This window comes from Ostrea edulis, chromosome 7, assembly GCF_947568905.1.
Source record: "Ostrea edulis chromosome 7, xbOstEdul1.1, whole genome shotgun sequence".
Taxonomy (NCBI): domain Eukaryota; kingdom Metazoa; phylum Mollusca; class Bivalvia; order Ostreida; family Ostreidae; genus Ostrea; species Ostrea edulis.
The window spans coordinates 15,704,786-15,730,785 of NC_079170.1; the positions used below are offsets into that span (position 1 = coordinate 15,704,786).

Consider the following 26,000-nt stretch of genomic DNA (forward strand, 5'->3'; position numbering starts at 1 on the left):
TTTGTTAAACACCACTCTAATTCCATGCACAAGTACTCTGAAGTTGAAATAAAAAATATGCTAGAGTTCCTCATTGACAATATCTTCGTGGTCTTTGACTCTTTGGTGATCAGGTCTTCCAACAGTCTGTTGGAATTCCCATGGGCACGAATTGTGCTCCCTTGTTAGCTGACCTGTTTGTATATTCATATGAAGCAGAATTTATTCAAAAACTTCTACACGATATGAAAAAATCTCTCGCTGTGGTCTTCAATTCGACATTTAATTATATCGATGACGTTTTGTCTATTAACAATAATAGCTTTCATTCATATGTCGATTTGATATATCCCTGTGAGCTCGAAATAAAGGACACCACAGAGTCGTCCACTTCTGCTTCATACTTAGATATTTTATTGAAAGTAGACATTAACGGCAAACTGACAAGTCAACTGTATGACAAACGGGATGATTTCAGCTTCTCCATCGTCAACTTCCCATATTTATGTAGCAATATTCCATTATCATCTGTATATGGTGTTTATATATCTCAACTGATTCGATATGCAAGAGCTTGTTCTGCATATAGTCAGTTTTTAAATCGAGGTAAGCTACTGACAAACAATTTGATGGTACAGGGGTTTCAACAGTCTCGATTGAAGTCAGCATTTCGCAAATTCTATGGTCGTTATATCGATCTAGTTGGTCAATACAACCTCGCATTGGGTCAAATCCTGCCTGACGTATTTCATACCGATTGTTAAGCCGTTCTTGGCACACTGATTTTGACTGCGGATAACTCCGTTTATCTAATCAAGATATAGGGCTCACGGTGGGTGTGACCGGACAACAGGGGATGCTTACTCCTCCTAGGCACCTGATCCCACCTCTGGTGTGTCCAGGGGTCCGTGTTTGCCCAACTATCTATTTTGTATTGCTTATAGGAGTTATGAGATTGATCACTGTTCGTTATTTTCACCTTGCATCCATCCTAAGATCACAATTCTTATGCAGAGTATACGGCGCGGATCTAAGAAGTCTGATTTTAATTAGATTAAATTCAAATAAACTTGCAAAATAATTTTTGTTGTTGCAAATAATGCAAAAAGTACAAACCATCTTAAATAGGAAGCTGTGTAAATAATATTAATAATTTAATGAATAAAATTTTGTTATAATTTACAATCAATAATGACGTGCAATCAATAATAACGTGCACTGGACTTAAGATCTGTATAATTTACAATTACATGTGGGGCCAGACCAAGTGGCAATCAAACTTTTAAATTGATTTAAGGTGGTAAGATGCCTAACTTCATTTGACGAAGAGTTCTAGATCTAAGGATCAATGTAGCTAAAGATTTGCAATCCATACCTGCTTGTCCTCACACTGGGCACAATGACAGGGGCCAGCCCGTTTTGGGCTCGAACTCTGTGATACCATAACTATAGACCTTTCTAGTGTTTGTGTATCTAAAACTGTAAAAGTGATCTTTAAGTGCAATGATGTCACGAAGACAGAGAGGGCTGAATTTGTTTACATTTGTCTTTAAGTTTCTGTATACGTCTAAATATTAAACCCGTCGGAATCGGAGACGAAATAATGGTTCCGACATCCCGTATTCGTTTAGAAAGTTTATTGTCATACACACATTTGATGGTCCCCTGGTATCTGACCAGTTAAGTTCTCTTCATTTATCATACGGTCACACACCATTAACACCAGAGTAAAGAGTGGGGTCTCAGTAGCTGGGATTCAAGGCAATAAAATGGAATATGTATATAGGCAATAAAATGGAATATGTATATAGACAATAAAATGAAATATGTATATGGAATATGTATATAGACAATAAAGTGGAATATGTATATAGACAATAAAATGGAATATGTATATAAACAATTCTTGAAATATCTTCTTTGCAATAGAAATACGGGTACACCTTAATAGAAATCAATATGCGAATATTTCTATTTGGTGACACCGTGACGTCTGAGTCTAGGCTGAGTCACAAGAGGGGATCAGGGTGTTACATTGGATTTACATGTATTTCTGTACAAATCGTCTTCTCCAAAACCATCAGTGTATATATATATATATATACAGTATAATCTGTCCAAACCGGCTATGTGTGGTGCCAAATAAATTGGCCGGTTTACACAGAGTCCGGAGTGCAGAATGTTGACAAGAGTGAGAGTTGCTTCCCTTGTATTTACTATCTATGCATACCTGTGTAATGATTGCTAACGTTTTATTATATCACAGAAGAATTCAAAATGTAAAAATATAAATGTCAGTGTTTTATTTTCGTGCTCATTTGCAAAAAAATCAATTTTTATTAAACAGTTTAAAATCTGGGAATTATTCGCGCACTTTTCTTTTGGTAAATTGTCGATTTCGTCTACATCATCGCCGTCATCAAGTGCTACATTCTGTACGTTCGTCAAGTTTGTGTTGTGTTCGTCTAAAATTTGTCTTTCCCAGCTTTCGTTGTAAATGTATTGCTTTCAACTGTCTCAATTTGTGAAACGGAAACTGATGTAATGCCGAGTGATCGACCGGACATGGCGAGTTGTGCTAACTAAGTGCATATCATCACTGTCTGACTCGCTGGAGAGCTCCGAGAAGTCCACGAGGGGAACCCTGCTTTTGGAAAACATATAACAGGATTGTTGCCGATTTTGTTTCATTCAAAGAATGTATCAATTCATCGATTAATTGAACTTTGTCTTTTAATTTCAGTTCTTGTCTCTGTTGTTAAGGGGAGGGCGCCATTACCTCCTGCGTGGTACTGTCATAATTGAAAACTGCACCCCCCAAAAATCAGGTTTTATTTTAAACTGATCGCGACTCATCGCCAGTTACATTCTTTTACTTACCTGTGGCTTCCCTTGAGATACCCTTTGTGTACGCCGCGTGTGATCGACCGAATACCGACAGGTTGGTTATCATGGGGTGGCTGGTTTAAATGCGATAATTAGAGCTAATTACGAGCAGTTGGGACCTCGTGTACACTGAATACAATTGACCGTAACAATTAGGCCGGTTTACACAGGATAATTAAAGTTAATTGATAGCAGTTGGGGCTGTGTATTGTATTGTATTGTTTATTGGCTTTAAGCCTTACGGCTCATCAGCATAATACATATTCAATTACAAAGTATAAACAAAAAAGATGTATACAGTATGAAAAGTGGAGTGAATATTAGAGGATGGACATACATGAAGAGAGTTATAAGACAAGTTTACATAAAAAAGAAACCAACAAAAACCAGCATATACATTAGACGATAGTTTGGCTAGATCGTAAGAGTAAAGCACCTTTTAAAAATTTACCCAGATTACAGATTTGTTTTCTATTATGAATTGACATCAATTGTACCAGTTTAAACATAGAAGCATGCGACCAATAATATTTTTTTATATATGCAGATCTGAGGTTTTTGTACAAAGGACATATTAAAATAAAATGATATTCGTCCTCAACTTCGTTCAAATTACAGAATTCACACAATCGATCTTGTCTTGCTGTGCCATTATATCTACCGTGTTCAATTCTAAGCTGGTGAGCAGACAATCTAAATTTTGCTAAAAGATTAATAAGATTTTCCGGAATAGATTTTGTCAAGTAAAATTGAATGGTAACATTATCAATAAGGTGTCTATACAGAATACATTTGGGTGAATTAACAAAAAATTCATCTCGTGACTGCATGAAGTTGTGTAAGCCGGCCGATATACAGAATACGCAGTATCCGGAGTACAGGGAATTATTAATAAAGGATTTGTTAAAGAAATGTTAGGGACTATCAAATTATACTGTATATATATATATATCCAATAATAAAAGTCAAGAAACACAAAACTCGAATAACATTTCACTGTTAGCGCTTTCGGCTTTAATGCCTCTTCAGACTGTCTGTAAAGGCATTAAAGCCGAAAGCGCTAACAGTGAAATGTTATTCGAGTTTTGTGTTTCTTGACTTTTATTATTGGATTTTACAAACTATATATATATATATATATATATATATATATATAGAGAGAGAGAGAGAGAGAGAGAGAGAGAGAGAGAGAGAGAGAGAGAGAGAAACGAGTTTCGAATATTGAACGTATTTACAACCTATATTTTGACTTTAAGAAACCCAATCACCTAATTCTCACGCTCTTTCATTTCGGAGCTAACATAAAAATGCATTTGGAACCATGCACTATTTCCTTTTATATTTGTCAAATTTGTAATGTGTTACAGCACGCGACAGCTCCGTTTCAATCTTCAGGAAGTAGGTACTAGTATTTAAAGAATATGGATAATTAATTACAATTGTGGGTATATACATGTACATGTTTGTCTAGCCAGATAAAAATAAATTTTACAAATAAACATGCACTTATACATACCAGGGTGAATTGTAACAAAATATATGCACATATGATACACATTTTTTTAAAACGACGAAAAAAGCGGATTTAATTTTATTTATATAATTAATAATTCGGCAACAAATAATACAAAACTTCAATATCTGACTACCGAGCCCCTGTGTCAATAATGTACTAGACTCGCTACGTTGAAAACCACACAGAGCTTACTAAAAAAAGCGAGAGAGCAGTGGATAGCAATAGGGTTTAGAAAATTTGTTGATAAATAAAGAGCTCTGCGTAATTACAGCAGTTGTTCAAGCGTCAATACGACAGACATTCCAACAAAGTACAGATATGTGTACATTATACAGTCGTCTGCATAATATATACTGTACAGTCGTTTGCATCATATACACATATTAAACACTCGTACATCTATATCTCGAAGTTTAGTTCAAGATATCGAAAGTCCTCGGTCAAAATCTCAGCAATATACATTTGTGTACTTTTGATTAAACTGATTCTTGATTGATGTTGTGGTAAACACCCCCAGCCCCACCCCACCAGTAAAAATCTGCATCGAGTAAAAACGCAAGAGCACTAGGAAAGCATTAAAAAAGTTCCTGTTGTGTATAACATGGATATAGTCCTATTTTATTCCTGTGTGTATAACATGGATATAGTCCTATTTTATTCCTGTGTGTATAACATGGATATAGTCTTATTTTAACCTGTTGTGTATAACATGGATATAGTCCTATTTTATTGTTGTGTATAACATGGATATAGTCCTATTTTATTGTTGTGTATAACATGGATATAGTCCTATTTTATTGTTGTGTATAACATGGATATAGTCCTATTTTATTGTTGTGTATAACATGGATATAGTCCTATTTTATTCTATGTTTCTGAACGTTTTACAGTTTCATATAGTTTATCTATTTTTTTTCTGAAAAATGTAAACAGAACTTACACCAATCATATCATTAAAAGTATTGCAGGGGTGGATCTTGAAAATTCGCAAAGGAGGGGGGGGGGGCAAGTGTAATTTATACTATCCCCCTAGAGGTGTGTATGTAAAACCATCAAAATTGCACCCAAAATTCCCATATTTATTAAAGATGAACAATTAAAAGGGGGATGCTCCCCCCTGTCGCACCCCTGCATTATAACAGTAAATAAACATCCCATGGGGATCCGGCTTAGAATAGGCCCTCAGTACCCCCTTGCTTGCCGTAAGAAGCGACTAAATGTGGCGGTCCTTCGGATGAGACCGCAAAAACCGAGGCCCTGTGCCACAGCACGATAAAGACCCCTCCCTGCTCAAAGGCCGTAAGCGCCGAGCATATAGGCCTAAATTTTGCAGCCCTTCACCGGCAATGGTGACGTCTCCATATGAGTGAAATATTCTCGAGAGGGACGTTAAACAATATAAAATCAATCAATCTTGTATCAGAATTTTCATTTTCAAAAAGAATTCAAAAACCACAAATCTATTGATTAATTGATTGTCCAACTTCTGAACTTGCTCAGAAACACTAGTACTGTTATATTTCAAGATTCCAAGTCAATTAATTTTATTAGATTTTAAAATATTTGGAGATGATTAAGGTGACCCAGTAATAAAAGTACTGCAATATAGGCATATAATTTATAAATTTTATAATAATTGATGAACATGGACCACAGATAAATTTCGGAGATATATTATTTATTTACACTAATAAAAATTACTTACATGTATTCAGAATCTGTATCAAAATGTATGGTTTCAAGAAATCCTTTATAATTGCAGTGCCATTAGGAAATACTCCCTTATTTTACTACTCTGATCAAGAGGATGACCGCGTCTGACCTAATTGATAAACTGTCCGTAGGCCATAAATCTTGATAGCATGCCTGCAACAGAATTGGTACTGTATTCTATCACGTGTGTGTGTGATTGGAAATATTTACACACAAATGTTATGTTATGTTTAGATTTTAATACATGTGAATACAGACGGTATTTTTCATTTTCGTGTTTTTCTTACTTGTTTAACAAGTTGTTATTCAAGTCCTCTGAGACCCTTCCTCTCTGGATACATAAATCCATGGATAAATGTAAGCTGTATCAATTATAACAGGACTTAGACACACCATGTCAAAATATGGGTGTAGAGAACCACACCTTATGCGTATATCCATGTAATCTGACACAAAATGTTAAAACTCACGACAACAAAGACACCCCTTGAATGTAAATAAATCCTCTCATTAAAATAAATTGCTGGTAAAGAGGAATTATTCTGAGAAACAATTTCTTCCTCTGTAACATCACCTTCAAACTGATATCCCATATTCAATTAACTTTCTGCTGACATTTCAACGTTGATGCTTACAATGTGCCAAAAATACACAATGTATCTTACTGCCACCAGCATCAGTGCTGTCGGCTAGTGGATGCTAAGAGATAACCCAGCAGGGAGGTAATAATTTTTCAACATGGCAGCTCCCAAGGATTGAAAAGATTAGTTAATATCTATGAAATATCTCCCTACCAAAGAAAGCTACATCTTAATGATTTTCAGAATTCAATATATACATCAAAATGACAAATTTAAACCCTTTGTCACATTTTCATGTTCACTTCCTTTAAAATTACTCTAAGTATCTAAAGAGAGACAACTCGGATCTGTTTTTCTTTTCAAACCGAAAGTAAGCGACCTGCAAGTGATGGCTACCGCTCTGGGCGGAAATGTCGACAAAGACCTTGTGTTTAGCTGTCCTATCTGTTTGGAGCCGGTCAAAACACCCAGATGTTTACCGTGTCTACATACGTTTTGCGAGTCCTGCATCCAGACTTATATTTCTAGCACAGCCATTCGTAAAGAAGAAGAGTATCAGAGTATTGAGTGTCCGGTATGTCGCAAAGAAACCCGCCCACCAGCTAAGTGTATGTCGTCTGAAGAATGGGTCACGAATTTACCCATCAACTACCTGGTGAATTCTGTTTCAGTGAAGTCAAGTGAATCAGAAAATTTTTGCGTTACATGCAAGAGACAAGGCAAGGATGTAGCTGCTATTCATTGGTGTAAGAATTGTATGGAGGAAATTTGCGACGACTGTAAGACATTACACAGTCATGTATCGATCCTGCAGAATCACACAATTGTCAAACTTTCGGAGGCAAACGATTGTCTGAAAAATTTTGGTGTGGATGAACCGTGCAGCATACACCAAAATAAAACTATTGAAGTGTACTGCGGGGATCACGATAAATTATGTTGCAGCGTCTGCTTCGCAACCCAGCACAGGAGATGTGAACGCGTCGAAGCAATAGAGGATGTTTCTAGCAGATTTGATCGGACTGATATGCAGGTCAGGTTAGAAAAGTTTTCTAAATCCTTGGATATGCTTGAGAATTTGCAAGAAAATAACAGAGAACAAGTTGACAAATTGAAGGCTCGGAAAGAAGTGATATGCAGAGATGTTGCAGATAAAATTGAGAAAGAAAAGAAAGCTCTGGATGAAGGTTTTGCTCAGTGGCAAAAACAGTTTGAACAAAAACATGGCGATTGTCTTCAAACTCTCGACATTGCATGCGACGAGATGAGAAGGTTTTCCACCACGCTGAAACAAACAAGATTTACATTTTCCTTTCTGAAGGAGAAGGGGTCACTAAAACAGTTGTTTCTGATGACACATAGATTAGAATCACAAATTGCGGAACACTTTCAAAGACTGAAATTGAAGATGGAAGTAGAAACATTTTCTGACTACCAACACTCCATGGGAAGTGAATTAACTAATTTTGTCTCAAATAACAGGAAGATCCCAGATGTTAAATGCATTCAGTCACAAACATCGTGTGGAACTGTGGCACAGCTGAGCAGCGTCGTGTCACCGCATACTAGTAGTTCACTTTCACCCAAACCGTGGCTGGCGAACATGGATCTAATGAAAATTATTCCTCAAAAGGTATCCGAACAGGACTGCGGATATCTGTATCATGGTCTATATAGATACAATGACACTGTACTGTTGTCAGTGGGTCAAACCATCCAAATATATGACGTCAGAGGCAACACTTGGATACATCTACACACAGAGAAATGTAATCATATACCTCATGCAATAGCTCAAACCAAAGTCCTGTACGAGGTGTATGTTGCCTTTGGTAATTATATTGCTGTTTACAACATCAAGGAAGGAAATCAAATGTTTCTCTTGAGAAAAATCCCGATGAGTCCTGGGGTTACGATCCAAAGCTTCACTTTAATGGACGATACTATAATCTGTGCAGATAATAGTGGAATCACGATACTAAATCCGGATTTTTCCGTAAAGGAAAAACGAAATATCAAGATAGATGGAGGTATTGCTTACGTGGCTGCGTCGAAGAAAACGAAGAGAATTGCGTTTGTGAAGAAGACTGGTAATGGGGAACGAATAGTCACCTCTCAAAACTTGAGTGGAGACGTGAACTTTGAATACAAAATGAAACACAAAGACTTACGCGGCATTGCATTTGATTCGCAGGATAACATTTATGTATGTGACTTTCATGAAAAGAATGAACTTGTTCAAATAAGTTCCGATGGAAAAAAATTGAGAACTATCAGGTCAGAAATATCTTACCCTTACAGCATATCATTCCATCCTGAGGGCCACAGATTCCTGGTTTTATCAACTAATGAAGGGCAATGTCGAATATATGAAATACCACAGTCGGAGAACTAATATGCTATGTGTAGATTTTTTTGATTTGTTTTATATATAATAAATATTGTGACAATTCTCTCTCTCTCTCTCTCTCTCTCTCTCTCTCTCTCTCTCTCTCATTTTCAAATTGCAAAGTGTTGTTCAGGGGCTTAAGTCCATGTTGTTCCAGATTGTTTTAAAACCAGAGACCCCTGTAATACTTTATCATCACGATGTTTAGAAGTGTTAAGTATAGGTATTTTAATGTTGTGATGGAAAGAAAGTGTTAAGTTTTAACTACAGAAGGCAATGTAAACATTTCTTTTTGTTTTGTAAAGGAAGTGTTAGGTTTCAACTACAGAGAACAATTATTGTGATTTAAAGGAATTGTTTGATTTCAATGCAAACATTATATTGCTATGACGGAGGTGTTAGATTTTGACTTCAGAAAACTGTAAACTTATGATTTTTGTGATGCGAAGGAATTGTTAGGTATTGACTTCAGAAAACTGTAAACTTTTGTGATGTGAAGGAATTGTTAGATATTGACTTCAGAAAACTGTAAACTTTTGTGATGTAAAGAAATGTTAAGTATTGACTACAGAAAACTGTAAACATTTTGATTTTTGTGATGTAAAGGAAGTGTTAGGTGTTGACTACAGAGGACCTTTACACTACAGTATTCATTTGTACAAGAGAACTAAGACGTGTCATAAACCTGTACCTTGTTTGGTTTTGTTATCAGGATATGAGGGAAGCTTTAAAAGACGAGGCATCATTTCTCCAGAGAAAGTACCCCTCCATTGCCAGCCGACATGGCTCACAGTATTTAGCCAGAACTCTCAACAGAGTAAGTTGTTTTCACCGTGTACAGTAGTGATTATAGAACTCTCAACAGAGTAAGTTGTTTTCACCGTGTACAGTAGTGATTATAGAACTCTCAACAGAGTAAGTTGTTTTCACTGTGTAGAGTAGTGATTGCAGAACTTTCAACAGAGTAAGTTGTTTTCACTGTGTACAGTAGTGATTACAGAACTCTCAACAGAGCAAGTTGTTTTTACTGCGTACAGTAGTGATTACAGAACTTTCAACAGAATAAGTTGTTTTTACTGCGTACAGTAGTGATTACAGAACTTTCAACAGAATAAGTTGTTTTCACTGCGTACAGTAGTGATTACAGAACTTTCAACAGAGTAAGTTGTTTTCACTGCGTACAGTAGTGATTGCAGAACTCTCAACAGAGCAAGTTGATTTCACTGCGTACAGTAGTGATTACAGAAGATATACTATTTCAGTAGAAACATAAATTTTGTATTGCATTTTTGTCATACAGTGCACAAAAGTTTATGTGTAGAAACTTACTTAACAATTTCATGTGACAGATGACAACATCAATACACAAATTGAATCAAACCCTTGTAATGTTATTATTTACACAACTCTGTTAGTGTATGTTGATCACTACATTTTGAATGATAGATGACAGAAATACTGTAATTCTATTAACCCAGCTGCTGATGCATCATATTAGAGACTGTCTTCCGGAGCTGAAAACTCGAGTCAATGTGTCCATCGCCCAGTTTCAGTCGCTGTTGAATTCCCTCGGAGAACCAATAGAAGACAAAGTAAGTAGTAATTAGTCTGTGTCACATGAAGGTTTGGAGAACCAGTAGAAGACAAAGTAAGTAGTAATTAGTCTGTGTCACATGAAGATTTGGAGAACCAGTAGAAGACAAAGTAAGTAGTAATTAGTCTGTGTCACATGAAGGTTTGGAGAACCAGTAGAAGACAAAGTAAGTAGTAATTAGTCTGTGTCACATGAAGGTTTGGAGAACCAGTAGAAGATAAAGTAAGTAGTAATTAGTCTGTGTCACATGAAGATTTGGAGAACCAGTAGAAGACAAAGTAAGTAGTAATTAGTCTGTGTCACATGAAGGTTTGGAGAACTAGTAGAAGACAAAGTAAGTAGTAATTAGTTTGTTTCACATGAAGTTTTGGAGAACCAGTAGAAGACAAAGTAAGTAGTAATTAGTCTGTGTCACATGAAGGTTTGGAGAACCAGTAGAAGACAAAGTAAGTAGTAATTAGTCTGTGTCACATGAAGGTTTGGAGAACCAGTAGAAGACAAAGTAAATAGTAATTAGTCTGTGTCAGATGAAGGTTTGGAGAACCAGTAAAAGACAAAGTAAGTAGTAATTAGTCTGTGTCACATTGAGGTTTCATCCAGTATTGTCTCAGAAAAGAATCGCTAAGGTTTATGTGATGTAGAGGTTATCACAAACACATATGACATGGAGTATGAGGGGGTTATGTGATCATACCTTTTCGTGAAGCAAAACCCTCATATGACATCAATGTGTCATACCACAATTAATAGGTAAAGTTTAGACTTTGTTTATTTTGCGATTATTAACAAACAAGTTCTATAATTAATGATAATGCCCATCATTGGCTTGGACATTGTTATAAAGGGGAGTAAACCAGAGTAGCTGGAGAAAAGCCACATCTTCGATTGGGTGACCACGTTACCCTGTCACATACCACCACTGTCAATCACGAAAATCAAAGTAGCTTCTCCCCGGTGAGAAGTGTATGTTTTAATGACGACGCTCTCCAGACATGTTAATTACTTGGTATCTCTGTATCTTTTAGAGTCAGCTGTTACTACAAATTATCACCAGATTTGCGACAGGTTACTGCAGCACGATAGAGGGAAACTCCAAGAATATCGAAACCTCGGAACTGTAAGCAAGACGTTTTTACTTAACTTGTGTACCGGGGATGGATGACTATTTACATATTTATTGATATCCCCCATGAAAAGACATTTTAGTGAACATCAGTGTTTGCGTGCAGGATGTGTGCTTATTATAACGTACTATGTAAAATTTAGCAGATTCAAAGAAATGCACTATTTTGCATAATTAAGATAAAGTGCTTTTTCTATGTATCATGATGGATTAATTTTCATAGTTTATCACCACCACAAAATCAGTGCTCTTACTCACTGTAAAAGGAGCTAAAATATGAATCCTGATAAAGTATGCACACATACTCAGTATAAAAATCATTCAGCAGTCATTTCAAGTGGACCAAAAATGTTTGGCTTTTGAAACTAAGGAAATTTATGGATATGTACGATATCTGTTTTAACCCCTGTTTATTGTCAATGTATTTTTTCAGGTGTGGAGGGGCAAGGATATGCTACATTTTCCATGAGACATTTGGTCGGACACTGGAGATTGTTAACCCCCTAGGAGGGTTAACTCCCTTGGACATATTGACAGCCATCAGAAATGCCACAGTTTGTATATTTAATGAAATCTATAATCATTTCTACAAAGAAACAGAACAAAAATCTTGTGAAAGGCTTTGGGAAACATGCATACATTTAGTATTTTACATGATCATACATGTGTGTAAATCATAGTATATTGTCCTTCACCTTAAAAGTTTAGGGAGCAATGAATTACTTGGTACATATGCATGTCATTGTACAGTATGTTGCATGCATATGTATTCAAATTATAATTATATTAATTAAATTTTGATCATTGCATTGATATAAGGGTTGCCTAGAATTTTAATCCATGTCATTTGACTTTAGGGCCCTAGACCAGCCCTTTTTGTACCTGAGGTTTCGTTTGAGCTGCTCGTCAAGCGACAAATCCGGCGCCTGGAGGAGCCGAGCTTACGTTGTGTTGAGTTAGTTCACGAAGAGATGCAGAGGATTATACAGCACTGCGGAACACAGGTGATTGTCAATGTGACCCGATTAGATGTCAATATGTGACCCGATTAGATGTCGCTATGTGACCCGATTAGATGTCAATATGTGACCCGATTAGATGTCAATATGTGACCCGATTAGATGTCGCTATCTCAGTATCTATTGTAAATGTGACCCGATTAGATGTCGCTATCTGAGATCAGAACCCAGATGCCTGATGGTCAATTATAAATTTGACTGACAGTTAACATTTATATAGTGTTGACTTAGACTAGGCATTAAGGGTTAGTTACTCTATACCTATTAGTGACAACTTTATTTTTGTGATTTACCGGTGATGAACTGGTTTTTTGGTGACAAATTTTTGCGACCGAGATACAAGATCCATTAAAAGTCTACTTCGTAGCAAGAAATATTTGTGATGATAAGGTTCTCGCAAACCTTGTGAAAATTTATCGCTTGCAAATAAAAGTAACTTACTTTTGTGCAGCTGAACCCAGGTAAAGTTAAGCAGCTTAAATGTGTGACAAGATAAGCATATCTTAGCAAACACCTCAGGCAGTTAGGGATTGATGTTGATTTCTGCTTCTGTATATACACACAAACATGTAGATAAGATGTACGGAGAGAAGGTCTCGCTGTGTTCCTGTCGTAATCAGTGTAGTGATGTCTGTCTACACATGTAAGTGATGCTTAGAAGGAAAAGTCGCAATTCTTACATGAATATTAATTACTTTGATTAGTGGATTTATAATTTTACCCCTCTGAAAGGGCTATGCATAGTACATGTACATATGAAAATTTTCACATTTCACAAGTATTGTGTATTGGTATAATCATTTGTCTTTTTATCAGGTACATGTATATTAATAGATATTTTATCATTCGCCTACTGATATTCAGATGTGGCAAATTTCAGGTTTTCATGAAAATGTTGATGAAAGTCCAATGTGAACTTGGAACATTTGATCAGTTTTCTATATAGTACATGTAAATTTGAATGTTAATTTTAAATTAAAATCTATCCTCTTTTGCGTTAAATACCTGGATACTTGTCCATTACATGTATGTGCTCTGGAGATAGCTAATCTCTTTTATAGACAAGGAATCATAAAAAATACAATTAGTTCTTGTATTAAAGTAAATCCTCTTCAGGAGAGTAAACATACAGCTCCGTGGTATGTGGTGCTGCAGAGGAACTAGTACACATTGTCATGCCTCAGAATGGTATGGGATGGAGTGTAGATAGTGTTTGATCTTCACTAGTACACCTTGTCATGCCTCAGAATGATATGGGATGGAGTGTAGATAGTGTTTGATCTTCACTAGTACACCTTGTCATGCCTCAGAATGATATGGGATGGAGTGTGGATAGTGTTTGATATTCCTCTCTTTTATCCTGGTCCTAAATTTGAACAATACAAAATAAACCTCTAGTCACACTGAATGGTGAAGGGAACAGGTGACCTGTATGTGACCTGTATTTAGTTACATGTACTTGTGTATACACACTGAATAGTGAAGGGAACACGTAACCTGTATTTCGTTACATGTACATGTGTATACAGAAGCTTTTCATGCTCACTTTTGTCATTCAAACAGCAAGAAATGTTGAGATTTCCCAAACTCCATGAAAAGATTGTAGATGTCGTTACAAACTTGCTTAGAAGGCGACTTCAACCAACAAACATTATGGTGAGTCCGAGGAAAATACCAAGTTAATAGATCTGTTTTTTTGTTTCACTTTTAAAAATACATGTAACTGCTAATTGGCAAATATTTAGATAAATTTGCACTATTTTTGAATGAAAAGAGATTTAATGAACAAAAAATCCTAGAATATTGACAATGTTTAAGTTTATCTATTATGTTTATTTCCAAAATACATTTGCCATGTTGGCTCTTAAGCTGAATTTTAAACAACAGATTCAACTTTCATCATCATTGCTTTTAAAACTGTTAATGTTTAATATTACATTGAAGAACCAAGATGCAAAAGTATTATGGAAGTACCAAGACTAAAAAAATTTCATTTTCTAGGATGATTTTTTTTTAGCTCACCTGAGCTGAAAGCTCAAGTGAGCTTTTCTGATCGCCTGTTGTCCGTCCGTCTGTAAACTTTTCACATTTTCGACTTCTTCAGAACCACTGGGCCAATGTCAACCCAACTTGGCCAAAAGCATCCTTTGGTGAAGGGCTTTCAAGTTTGTTTAAATGAAGGGCCATGCCCCCTTTAAAGGGGAGAAAATCACAAAAATGCAAAAATAGGGTGGTGTCATCAAATCTTCTTGAGAACCACTGAGCCAGAAGAGCTGATATTTATATGAAAGCTTCCTGACATAGTGCAAATTCAAGTTTGATAAAATCATGACCCCTGGGGGTAGGATGGGGCCACAATAGGGGATCAAAGTTTTACATGCGAATATATAGGTAAAATCTTTGAAAATCTTTTTCTCTAGAACCACGGGGCTAGGAAAGTACAAATTTACATGAAAGTTTCCTGACATAATGCAGATTCAAGTTTGTTAAAATCATGACCCCCAGGGGTAGGATAGGGCCACAATAGGGGATCAGAATTTTACATTACAAATATACAGTATAGGGAAAAATCTTTTAAAAATCTTCTTCTCAAGAACCACTGGGCCAGAAAAGTTTACATTTACATGAAAGCTTCCTGACATAATGCAGATTCAAATGTGTTAAAATCATGGCCCCCAGGGGTAGGATGGGGTCCTCATCAGGGGATCAAAGTTTTACATACAAATTTGTAGAGAAAATCTTTAAAAATCTTCTCAAGAACCAATTAGCAAAAGAAGTTTACATTTACATGAAAGCTTTCTGACATAGTGCAGATTCAAGTTTGTTAAAATCAAAGCCCCTGGGGGTAGGATGGGGCCACAATAGGGATCAAAGTTTTACATGTGAATAGATAGGGAAAATCTTTAAATATGGGCCAAGGTGACTTAGGTGAGCAATATGGTCCATGGGCCTCTTGTTTATTAACACTGTTTCCTATACCAAGGACTAACTTTTGTGATATAGACATTTGTAGTTGTACTATCATCTGATGTTAAGCAAGTGTTGTGCATTTCAGTTTATCGGCATTTTGTATTTGCTATTTTTCAGGTACAAAATTTAGTAGCTATAGAGTTATCCTATATTAATACCAAACATCCGGATTTTCATGAAGCTAACTTATTCCAAAGGTCACAGGAATTGGAAATGACTAAACATCTGAATGATTTCCATGTTAATAATGAATCTACTAAAGATAATAAGGTATGAAAGCTCACACAAGTTGATCATATAGAGAAAATCATGAAACATTTTATGCTATTAATAAATGTTTTTGAAACAAGTTTTTAATGTATAGTATGCATTCAATTTTGTTGTTGTTGACAAATATGCAAATATGGGAAGAAATTTAATGACATCCATGTCTGTAGCAGTATTGCATTGTGAAAACACTTTTAAAATGGGAAAAGTATTTAGATAAATTATTCTCATTAAACCAATGTTATAGATTATATTCGTGACTTTTTTGTGTTACAGAAAGTAAATACTGGTAAAATTTCAAACTTTTTGCGGGGTCAGGGTGACATACAGCAGCAAGATTCGTCACAGGCAAGCAGCCCGGCCAGTAGTCGACCTGATTCACCGGCTCATAGTATCAAAGGCGTGAACCTTCTGTCTGATGTAGTAAGTCTTATGAATGGATATTTTCATTGTCTGATGCATTAGAAATACTACCACAGATGTACAATAGGATATGATTTAAAGACTCTCTCAAGATCTTTTGATTAAAAAAAAGGATATTTTTTTTTTTTTTTTTTTGGTCTCTGTTTTTCTCTTTAGATTTGTATATACGTATACACACATTTTTATAAGCATATTATGCATGCATAAGTGTGCTTATATCTGTATGACAGGTGTAAACTTTTCATGTTTTGTAATAGAATGAATAGTGTAAATTAAAGTTTGTTTTATTTGAATATAATTGAGATGAAATGTTGGGACTTTGATTATGAAATCTACATTTCTAAGGGTACAGACACTGAAGTGTAAAAGTGTATATTACAGACCAAGAGCAATTACATTGTGAATACAAAACACAACTATAAATTTAATATTGTAGTTACAATGTACAGTTGAACTTTGATATTGAAAACATCAGTATCTTGAATACCATGGATATGTCGAAGTGATTCAGATGTCCAAACCACCTATCAGAGTGTCAAGTCCCTATTTATTCCTATATTTTCCTATAAACTTGAAGGTTCCTATGTTTTCCCTATAAGTCATATTAAAAGCCCTATCTATCTAAAATAAAATGACAGTCCTATTTTCAAAAATGATGAAAAAAAGAAGACACCCCCCCCCCAAAAAAAAGATCCAGGAGCTGATGCTAGATTGATATTTAATTAGACTGTTATGAAGATGATAGCTCTGATGATTGTATAAGAACTGTCTATTGGTTGGAAAACTGTTCACACCTGATAGGATTTTGTCTTTGTTTATGTTTAACATTATTTCTTCTCCAGTAAGATACTATGCTTGCTAGATTTTTATGCAGAAGCAATAAACTTTTATACAATTTTTTTTAATAAAAAACCTATTCATTCCTATAAATCTGCTGTAAAAGTCCTTATATTTGCCCAATAAACTACCAAAAAAATTCCCATAATCCTATATTTTTAGACCAAAAGTGACTTGACACCCTGACCTATTCTTTAAGTATTTTATCCTCAGATATCTCGGAAGTGTTTTTTTGATCCCATTGAGTTCGAGATAACGAGGTTTGACTGTATCTGTAGTTTATGAAGTTACAGCATTTCTGAATGTACATTGTATAGTTATATAAGTAACAAGTGTTTGATGAAGATCAGCAGACTGTGTTTGTAGTGAAGAATCTGTATCTTTTATAGCCACAGCCCACTTCTAGAAAACTTTCACCCCGGGAACAGAGAGACTGTGACGTTATAGGTAGGTTACAGTAATAAAGGAAATCTCAGTGCTGAAGTAATATCATTTCAGCTCCAACAGCGTTCTACAGTGTGACAAACAGGCAGATTTAATTGGACAGGGAATGCATATATACATGTGTATATTGTAAGGGCTGTTCCAGAAATGATCAAATGGGGGGGTCGGGCGGCAAACGATATTTTTTTGTGTGGGTGGTCGTATTTTTTCATATTTTAATTGGTCCGTGGTTGGACTGTTAAAAAAATATTTATTATGGGTAGTGGGTAGTTTCTATTGTTTTATTTTGTGCCACGTTGGTGTTGAGTTTTCAGAATATTTTTATTGTCGCTCTTGTCGTGTTGGTTACAAAACGTCGGAGGGAAAATTGAAAACGTGCTTTCGAAATCGGAAATCGGAAGTAACATAAAACTATTCGAGTTGTCGCTCTTTGCAGCGCATAACTTCCCATTACGGCACTCTTCAAATTAGAGGCGCGTTTAGTAGGGTCTGTTCTGTAGATTATTACAGTTTACAGTGCATTGATTTTGGGAATATTTTGAAACCAATAGGTACTCCGTTTTCTAATAAAAATAGGTAAACCTTAGTTGATTTATATGAGGGTACCGATGCGTTATATTTATCAGTCGGTGTGATGGTGATATAGAGGCCTCCGGGCGCGGGCTCCATTAGAAGACGAACTATTCGTGGAAAAACATATCCATACCCATTTCATGATAAAAGCATCGTTTGGACTCCCAATCTTTCCAACATTCCCGCCATAGATGCCTTTGATTGTTGATGTGACATCGTTTCTTCAGAACTACTGTGATACAATGTCGCACAGGCATTACCGCGTCATTGACTAGAATGTTTGTCCCGAAAACCTCGCGAGATTTGTACCGTTTTCATTTTTAAAAATATTTTTGTGGTGGGTCTGGTTAGTTTGTTTTTTTTATTAGATGGGTCATTGTAAAATGAGTTTATTAATTTGATGGGTCATGGGGTAATTTTTTATTTTTTTTATGGGTGCTTGGTATATACAAAAGGTGCCTCCCGACCCCCCCCCCATGTATTTATTTCTGGAATAGCCCTAAACAGTTTGTACATTTTGTAGTTGTTCTTGCATTGATGCTGTAAATGAAGTATACAAAAAATAAGAATATAAAGAAATGTCTTTTGACGATGCATACTTCTCATCCTGCATTAATGTCCATGGTTTTCTGTCTGTCAATGGATGTATTTAGGTTTTTTTTTTCTTTTTTGCAACAGAAAGACTGATCCGGTCCTATTTGCTGATTGTGCAGATTTTTTTCTTTTCTTTTTACAACAGAAAGACTGATCCAATCCTGTTTCCTGATTGTGCAGATTTTTTTTCTTTTCTTTTTACAACAGAAAGACTGATCCAATCCTGTTTCCTGATTGTGCAGGGTTTTTCTTTTCTATTTACAACAGAGAGACTGATCCAATCCTATTTCCTGATTGTGCAGGTTTTTTCTTTTCTTTTTACAACAGAGAGACTGATCCGATCGTATTTCCTGATTGTGCAGGTTTTTCTTTCTTTTTACAACAGAGAGACTGATCCGATCCTACTTCCTGATTGTGCAGGTTTTTCTTTCTTTTTACAACAGAGAGACTGATCCGGTCCTACTTCCTGATTGTGAAGGTTTTTCTTTCTTTTTACAACAGAGAGACTGATCCGGTCCTACTTCCTGATTGTGCAGGTTTTTCTTTCTTTTTACAACAGAGAGACTGATCCGGTCCTACTTCCTGATTGTGCAGGTTTTTCTTTCTTTTTACAACAGAGAGACTGATCCGATCCTACTTCCTGATTGTGAAGAAGAACATACAGGACACAATACCCAAAGCAATCATGCACTTCCTGGTGAATTTTGTAAAAGACAATCTTCAGAGTGAGCTCGTTAGCTCGTGTACAAGAAGGAGGAGCTCGAGTTCCTTCTGGAGGAATCTGAACACATAGCACAGAGACGCAATGAGGCCAGTGATATGTTACAGGTAAGATTTTACAGGGTTTTATCTGTGGCTAAGTGCGTTGTAAGTAAATTATTCATAGCACAGAGATGCAATGAGGCCAGCGATATGTTACAGGTCAGATGTTATAGAGTTTTATCTGTGGTTAAGTGCACTGTAAGTAAATTATGTATAGTTAACTAAAATTACATGTACAATGAGAATGTATGAGTTACTTTACCGAGATTTCAAGTAAATTGTTTGGTGAAGCTTTTTTAATCCAGATGTGCGTAGAGAAAAAAGTCTTTGGATCAGGCAACAATTATGAATTTGAGTGTTTTTTTAATGATAGAATTCAAAGTTTGTTGCCATCATTATGTGTATATGTACTATTTACACAACATTTCAGATTGTACAATATTTGGATGAGACAAGTTTCACTGTAACTTTTATGTTTTTTCTTACATGTGCCTCTAAATGCAGATGTATAGGGGAAACACTACCTCAGCTAGTGATCAATACTCTTAGCATGACCTCATCAAATAATTACATGTATGGGGAAAACACTACCTCGGCTAGTGATCAATATTCTTAGCATGACCTCATCAAATAATTACTTGTATGGGGAAAACATTACCTCGGCTAGTGATCAATACTCTTAGCATGGCCTCATCAAATAATTACATGTATGGGGAAAACATTACCTCAGCTATTGATCAATACTCTTAGCATGACCTCATCAAATAATTACATGTATGGGGAAAACACTACCTCGGCTATTGATCAATACTCTTACAGTAGCATGGCCTCATCAAATAATTATGTGTTTACTGAACCAACATAGTTTTTTTTTTTTTTTTTTTTAATTTAAAACTTTTATTTCTTGATGTGTAACCAGGTGCTGTTTGGGTGTATTTCAGTTTATGAGATTCATTATATCCTCTACAATTATTCTCTACTAATGTTGTACATACCCATAACAAATTATGAACTTTCTGTTAATTTCAACATTGCTAATTCTTTCCAGGCACTTCAAAGAGCCAGTCAAATCATTGGGGAGATTCGTGAAATTCATCTCTGGTAATGAAGTGTAAGGTATACCATAGAGTGGTAATGAAGTCTATAGAGTATACCTTAGAGGGATTTGTCATTGATCCATAACAAATCAACTAAAGACAGCTGCTATATGTTCCCACATGTACAATGATAAAAATATTAAACTAACCTTCATGCTGCGTGTCTAATTCAGGTGTTTATATCTTCTGCATAGTGCTACAAATCAAAGTGAAAGTAAGATGTATTTATTGATTTGTTTTCTGTTTTCATTTTTCATAGTTTCAGAATTGAGCATCATTGTAAATGAATTGACTTTGTGTGTAGAGAGTTCTGCTCATTGATTTATGTAATGGATAATGTAACTGTTATTTTAATTGATGTTTTCAATTATGGCTATGTAAAAAAATAATTTGCGACATACATTTTAATAGGTACACACTACGTATTGTAATAAAATTTCATCTTATACACGTAACTATCGTCATATTGTTAGTTCCTCTGCTCTGGTGCAATTGATGAGCATAATCTAATTTTCATTGACTAAATTTTTTTCAAGTTTTCATTTAACAGAACTGCTCTTAAAAATTCCAAGTACCGGTGTGCGTATTAATAACAAAACATTATACAGGTCTAGTTCAATGTGTAGGTAAAGATGTTTACTAAACAAGGACAATTGTTGATCTAGTGAAACAAAAATACCACTAGTTCTCATTGGGGAAAAACACGCAATACAACTTGTTATTAGAACAGGTTTTGAACTTGATGTTTAAAATGTAAGATGTAAATTAACAATTTGTCCAATTCATCTGGTGAATAGATTAAGTATAGCCAATCAGAGATAATGTTAGTCACTATTACCAGTATTCATGTGAACGGAGATGTAGGATGGAGTAAAACTCCCACTATTTATTGCTAATAACATGGGGCACACTATTTATGTTTTTTACAAGTCTAGTGCTTAAGAATTTGTGTTTATCAGTATTTGTAACTTTGATACAAATTGTACATGTGAATTGACATGTCTTTCAGTTATTTCTAACTAATCATTTCTTCATGTACATCATAACCTGTGCAGTGTATTTTGACTGCATGTACTAGTTCTACAGTACATATAAACTTTGATCAACATGAGGTAGATTGGAATTGTGTGTATGTATTGTCATCATGTAGTGAATTGTTCTATAATGCATTCACCAGTGTAGAGGCCATTTTGATGCATGTTTTTTTGTTTTTTTTTGTAATGGGAGATATTTGTTTCTGTATCATAGAAGATGTTGTGTTTGTATGTGTAAATGGAATTGACACCTGAACCATCACAAATTGTGACATGCACCAATGTTAATCACGATGTACATTGTAAATCAATGTGCATTTTTTAACAAAACAATTTTGAGGAATACTTGTAATGAAATGTATGATTAATACTTTTGAATTATTTTCAATATGTGATTGTACTTAATATAAAGATTGATAAAGAATATGTAGCATTGAATGGAAATTATTGAAATAAGATTGATTTTAAAATAAGATATAACATTTTTTTTTCTAGGAATATGAAATAATAATGAATTTTTTAAGTGTAAATGTTAAACATTATCTTGTATATACCTGTATGTACTTCCTCAGAGTATCGTAACATTAAATGATAGAGATTCTGTACACATTTGTGTTTTTTCTTCTGCATATTTACTTAGTGATCAAGTCACCAAGATGCATCTAACAATGAGAAGTATTTGAGATGAAAGTTCAGATAGAACAAAGTGGATTGGGAGTTATGAGCATAAGAACTGTATACCAAGACTATTCACGGAATTAAGGTGGCTCATCACACCAAAATTTTATGTAGTGGCTTGTTAAGTGATAGACAGTGATGCATGTTTTTGTTTTTTGTTTTTTTTATAGATATATGCATCAAATCACAGCGTTTGCACTCTTAAAATCTCTTGTTTGCAAACAAAATGCCTTTATCTAAAATAAGCTGGAGCTTCATATGAGATGATCTAGCGAGCCATGAAATAAAATTTTGGTTTAATGAGACACGTTAAACATATCGGACTTTGAAGTACTGTTCGGGTATGATGCATCGAGTATATGATAAAATGTGTGCTTTTTTGTAAATTTACAGTTTGTCTGACGAGTGTTAGGTTTCCATGAATTGAATTCTTGTCGCCCAAATAAAATAAAGCCCACGCACTGAATAAATTCCAAAGGTCGGTTGAAAGTTATTGTCTTTGTAGATGATTGTAGGGGAGATCATAAACTTAAAAACATGTGAGTACTGACCTCAAAATATATTGGGTTTTATTTTGGGGGGGGGGGGTTGTTTTGTTTAATTGCTCTTGGACAGTAAATACAAGGGTAAAAGAATTTTTTCTCACAGCTTCATGGAGATTTCCAGTAGGTTTATTAAAGTACGGGTTAATCATTTCAGATTCTTACATGACCGAACACTCCTCCGCCTATGACGCGGCGGTTATTGACAGAACGGAAGTGGTGTGTAAAGAACAGTATTCCATAATCATATTCCTCCCGATAGAAAGTTAGCATAAACTATTTCATGTTTCAAGTGCATTGCATAAGCAATCGATGACCTTAAAAGTTACTTAATAGCTTTAAATGAGACGTAGAAATAAAGCAAACCGTACCGGTTTGGTCATCAGTATTAGCCCCTGTGCAGGAGGTTCAATGGTTTCTTTAACTCTAGTAAATATTCAAATTATAATTAAAAAACAAACCAAAAAATGCAGCGTTGATAAAGTCAAATGAACTACATGTAATCAAATTTTCGTTTTACAAGTAAAATCTTAAAATTATTTCCACTTGTAAAAAAAAAAAAGAAAAGAAAAAAAAAATCCCCACTGTATTTTGCGGTGAGTGTTTCTTTTAATTAACATTAACTCATAATTATTTTTTTTTTTTTTACATTTTGTAGGTTTTTGTGTTCCATGGTAAATATTTTTTAAACTTGTAGGAAAGCTTCACGTCAGATTTCATCCGTAAAGTGAACGTACGGCTCCGTATCTCGGTAGTCCACATAATTCCTAGATTCAATGATTTAAAGATATTGATTTTACGAGATTTAAAAAAGGATTTATGACTTGAGGATTTTTTGAAAGTAAGACAGAAAAATGACATTTAAATTTATTAACATTAAAAGAGCATATATTTATTAGTTTATTCACCAATCAAGGGCCCTCGGGGGGCATGTACATGTTAACAGGCAATTAATTATAACAATGAAAATAAATAACAATCATTCAGAAGTACTACCGGTAATACTGACAGAGTTCACACTTCTGCACTGCACATATCTATAATTATATATGAAATATTGATTACAGACAAGATTTAAATTAACAACATGATAAATAAAATAACCCAACTGCTTCACACATCAGTTTCTGGGATAGCAGATAGTGATAGTGATATTCAAAGGTCACAACTGACACATAGAGAACTACGTGTATTCTAAGAATATCTGTCACGGTTTTACTTCATATTATAATATACGAGGGTCGTTAAAAATACGTATATTTTTGCTGTAACCTCTAGACCGTCGCGACGCTAATAACAGGAGTATATATTGACAGAAGAGGTCTTTAATAGTGATAACTGTTAAAATAAAATTATATGTAATAACAATATACAACATTTGTTCATATCTAATTTTCAACTGTAATATAGTTATTTATTGATACTTTTAAACGCTTCAGACGTTACGTCAAAGAACGTCAAATATTATTAGCATCGCGATGCTAATGACAAGATTATGCCATAATATGTCATAAGTGAGTTGTGCTTTAGTGTATAAATGACACAGACAATTTTCTTGTGATAGAGACTCTACATTGGATGACAAACGTCCTGGTAGGAAACAAATTATTTGTGAAGAACTTGTCAAAAGTAACGCTATGTAAAATACTGGCTACGTTACTGTCGCGGAATATTCGCAGATAATTTTGATGTTAGCTCCGGCACCGTCTTCTTTATTCTTACTGGACATTTGGAAATGAGAAGAGTTGCAGCTCGCTAGATATCTAGACGATAAAGTTAGAAGGCGCCACAGGCTGTGTGTGAAATGTAGAAGAGGACATTTTGAGAAACTGTGAAACGCGACGCTGTGACGTTGTTTTTTGACGTAACGATTCTCCGTGGCGAAAAACCATACGGATTCTATATCATTATTATTTATTTATTCACCAATAAAGGGCCCTCAGGGGGCATATACAATTCTAACAAGTAAACATCATAAGTACATGATACAATACACACATGTTAAGGATTTCTATATTGACATTGGTCTGACATTGGCTCATAACAATGCTGACTGAAAATGCACCGTATAGATCTAACAAGGATGCTATATGGGAAGTAACGTAAAGCAATATAAAATGTCCCGAACGCAGAGGGTTCCAAGGGACAGTGCCTGTGCCAAAGCAATCGGATTGGCAGTCTTGTACTCGTATTCGAGACAGCTTATCTATAGTGTGCAATTTTTAACAATTAAACATTACTACATGATACCATACACATGCATACCATATATGTGTTATATAGTTCCGATTTATCAGTACTAAAACTGCCAGGTGCAGGGAAAAAGGTACCCTAGTGTTCAATATGTTTGTTCTGAAATCTAAATTTACACTGCAGTATTCTCCCAGCCTTATTGAAGACAATAACTTTTTGTTTTCTTAGCATTAACTTTCTAACACCAGTCATTTACCATACGTTTCCATGATAGATACTATATCTGCTGTAAACCGTCTGTTAGTGTTGACATTATTACTTTATCGTAAAATTTCAATTTTCATTTTGAAGTGATACAGTACCTACCGGTATACATTTTTCGAGATATATAATGGAAAATAGTTGATGAAGATTTTGAACAGAGAGGGACTTAGATTGTCCCCCTGTCTTACACCACGGTTATGTGCCTTCGCTCGTTTCAACGGTCACACCGTAAAATATATTATGTGAAGAAGTTTGGTTATTTATTATTGTATACTTCATTATGTTGAAATAAATTTGGTTAAATTGCATCTTCGGTGGTGTGCAGCTTCAGTATTTCCATGGTCCAATTTCACATCGATATCGATCAATTTGGAAAATAAAACGTTAACAACATAATGTAACATATTATGATTTAATGCGTTTAAAATCGATCATGTCTTGATAAATGAATTTATAAACATAATTTGAAATAGATCTATCTTAAAGTTAGCAAATCCGAGTCCCGAGAATGTCCTGTAAGTT

The 26,000-nt window shown here is 35.1% G+C and overlaps 1 protein-coding gene and 1 pseudogene across 1 annotated transcript; both read left to right on the plus strand.

The window, feature by feature from the left end:
• Positions 1-7,041: 7,041 nt before the first annotated feature.
• On the plus strand, positions 7,042-9,752 carry LOC130047844 (uncharacterized). The gene has a single exon (XM_056143465.1). The coding sequence runs from the start codon at positions 7,064-7,066 to the stop codon at positions 9,068-9,070; it is 2,007 nt and encodes a 668-aa protein (XP_055999440.1). The 5' UTR covers positions 7,042-7,063; the 3' UTR covers positions 9,071-9,752.
• Positions 9,074-22,406, plus strand: LOC130047847 (dynamin-1-like protein; annotated as a pseudogene).
• Positions 22,407-26,000: the final 3,594 nt, after the last annotated feature.

What these genes read in the sequence shown, in the direction of transcription:
- LOC130047844 (XM_056143465.1), top strand. Translation starts at nt 7,064, where the DNA reads ATGGCTACCGCTCTGGGCGGAAATGTCGACAAAGACCTTGTGTTTAGC.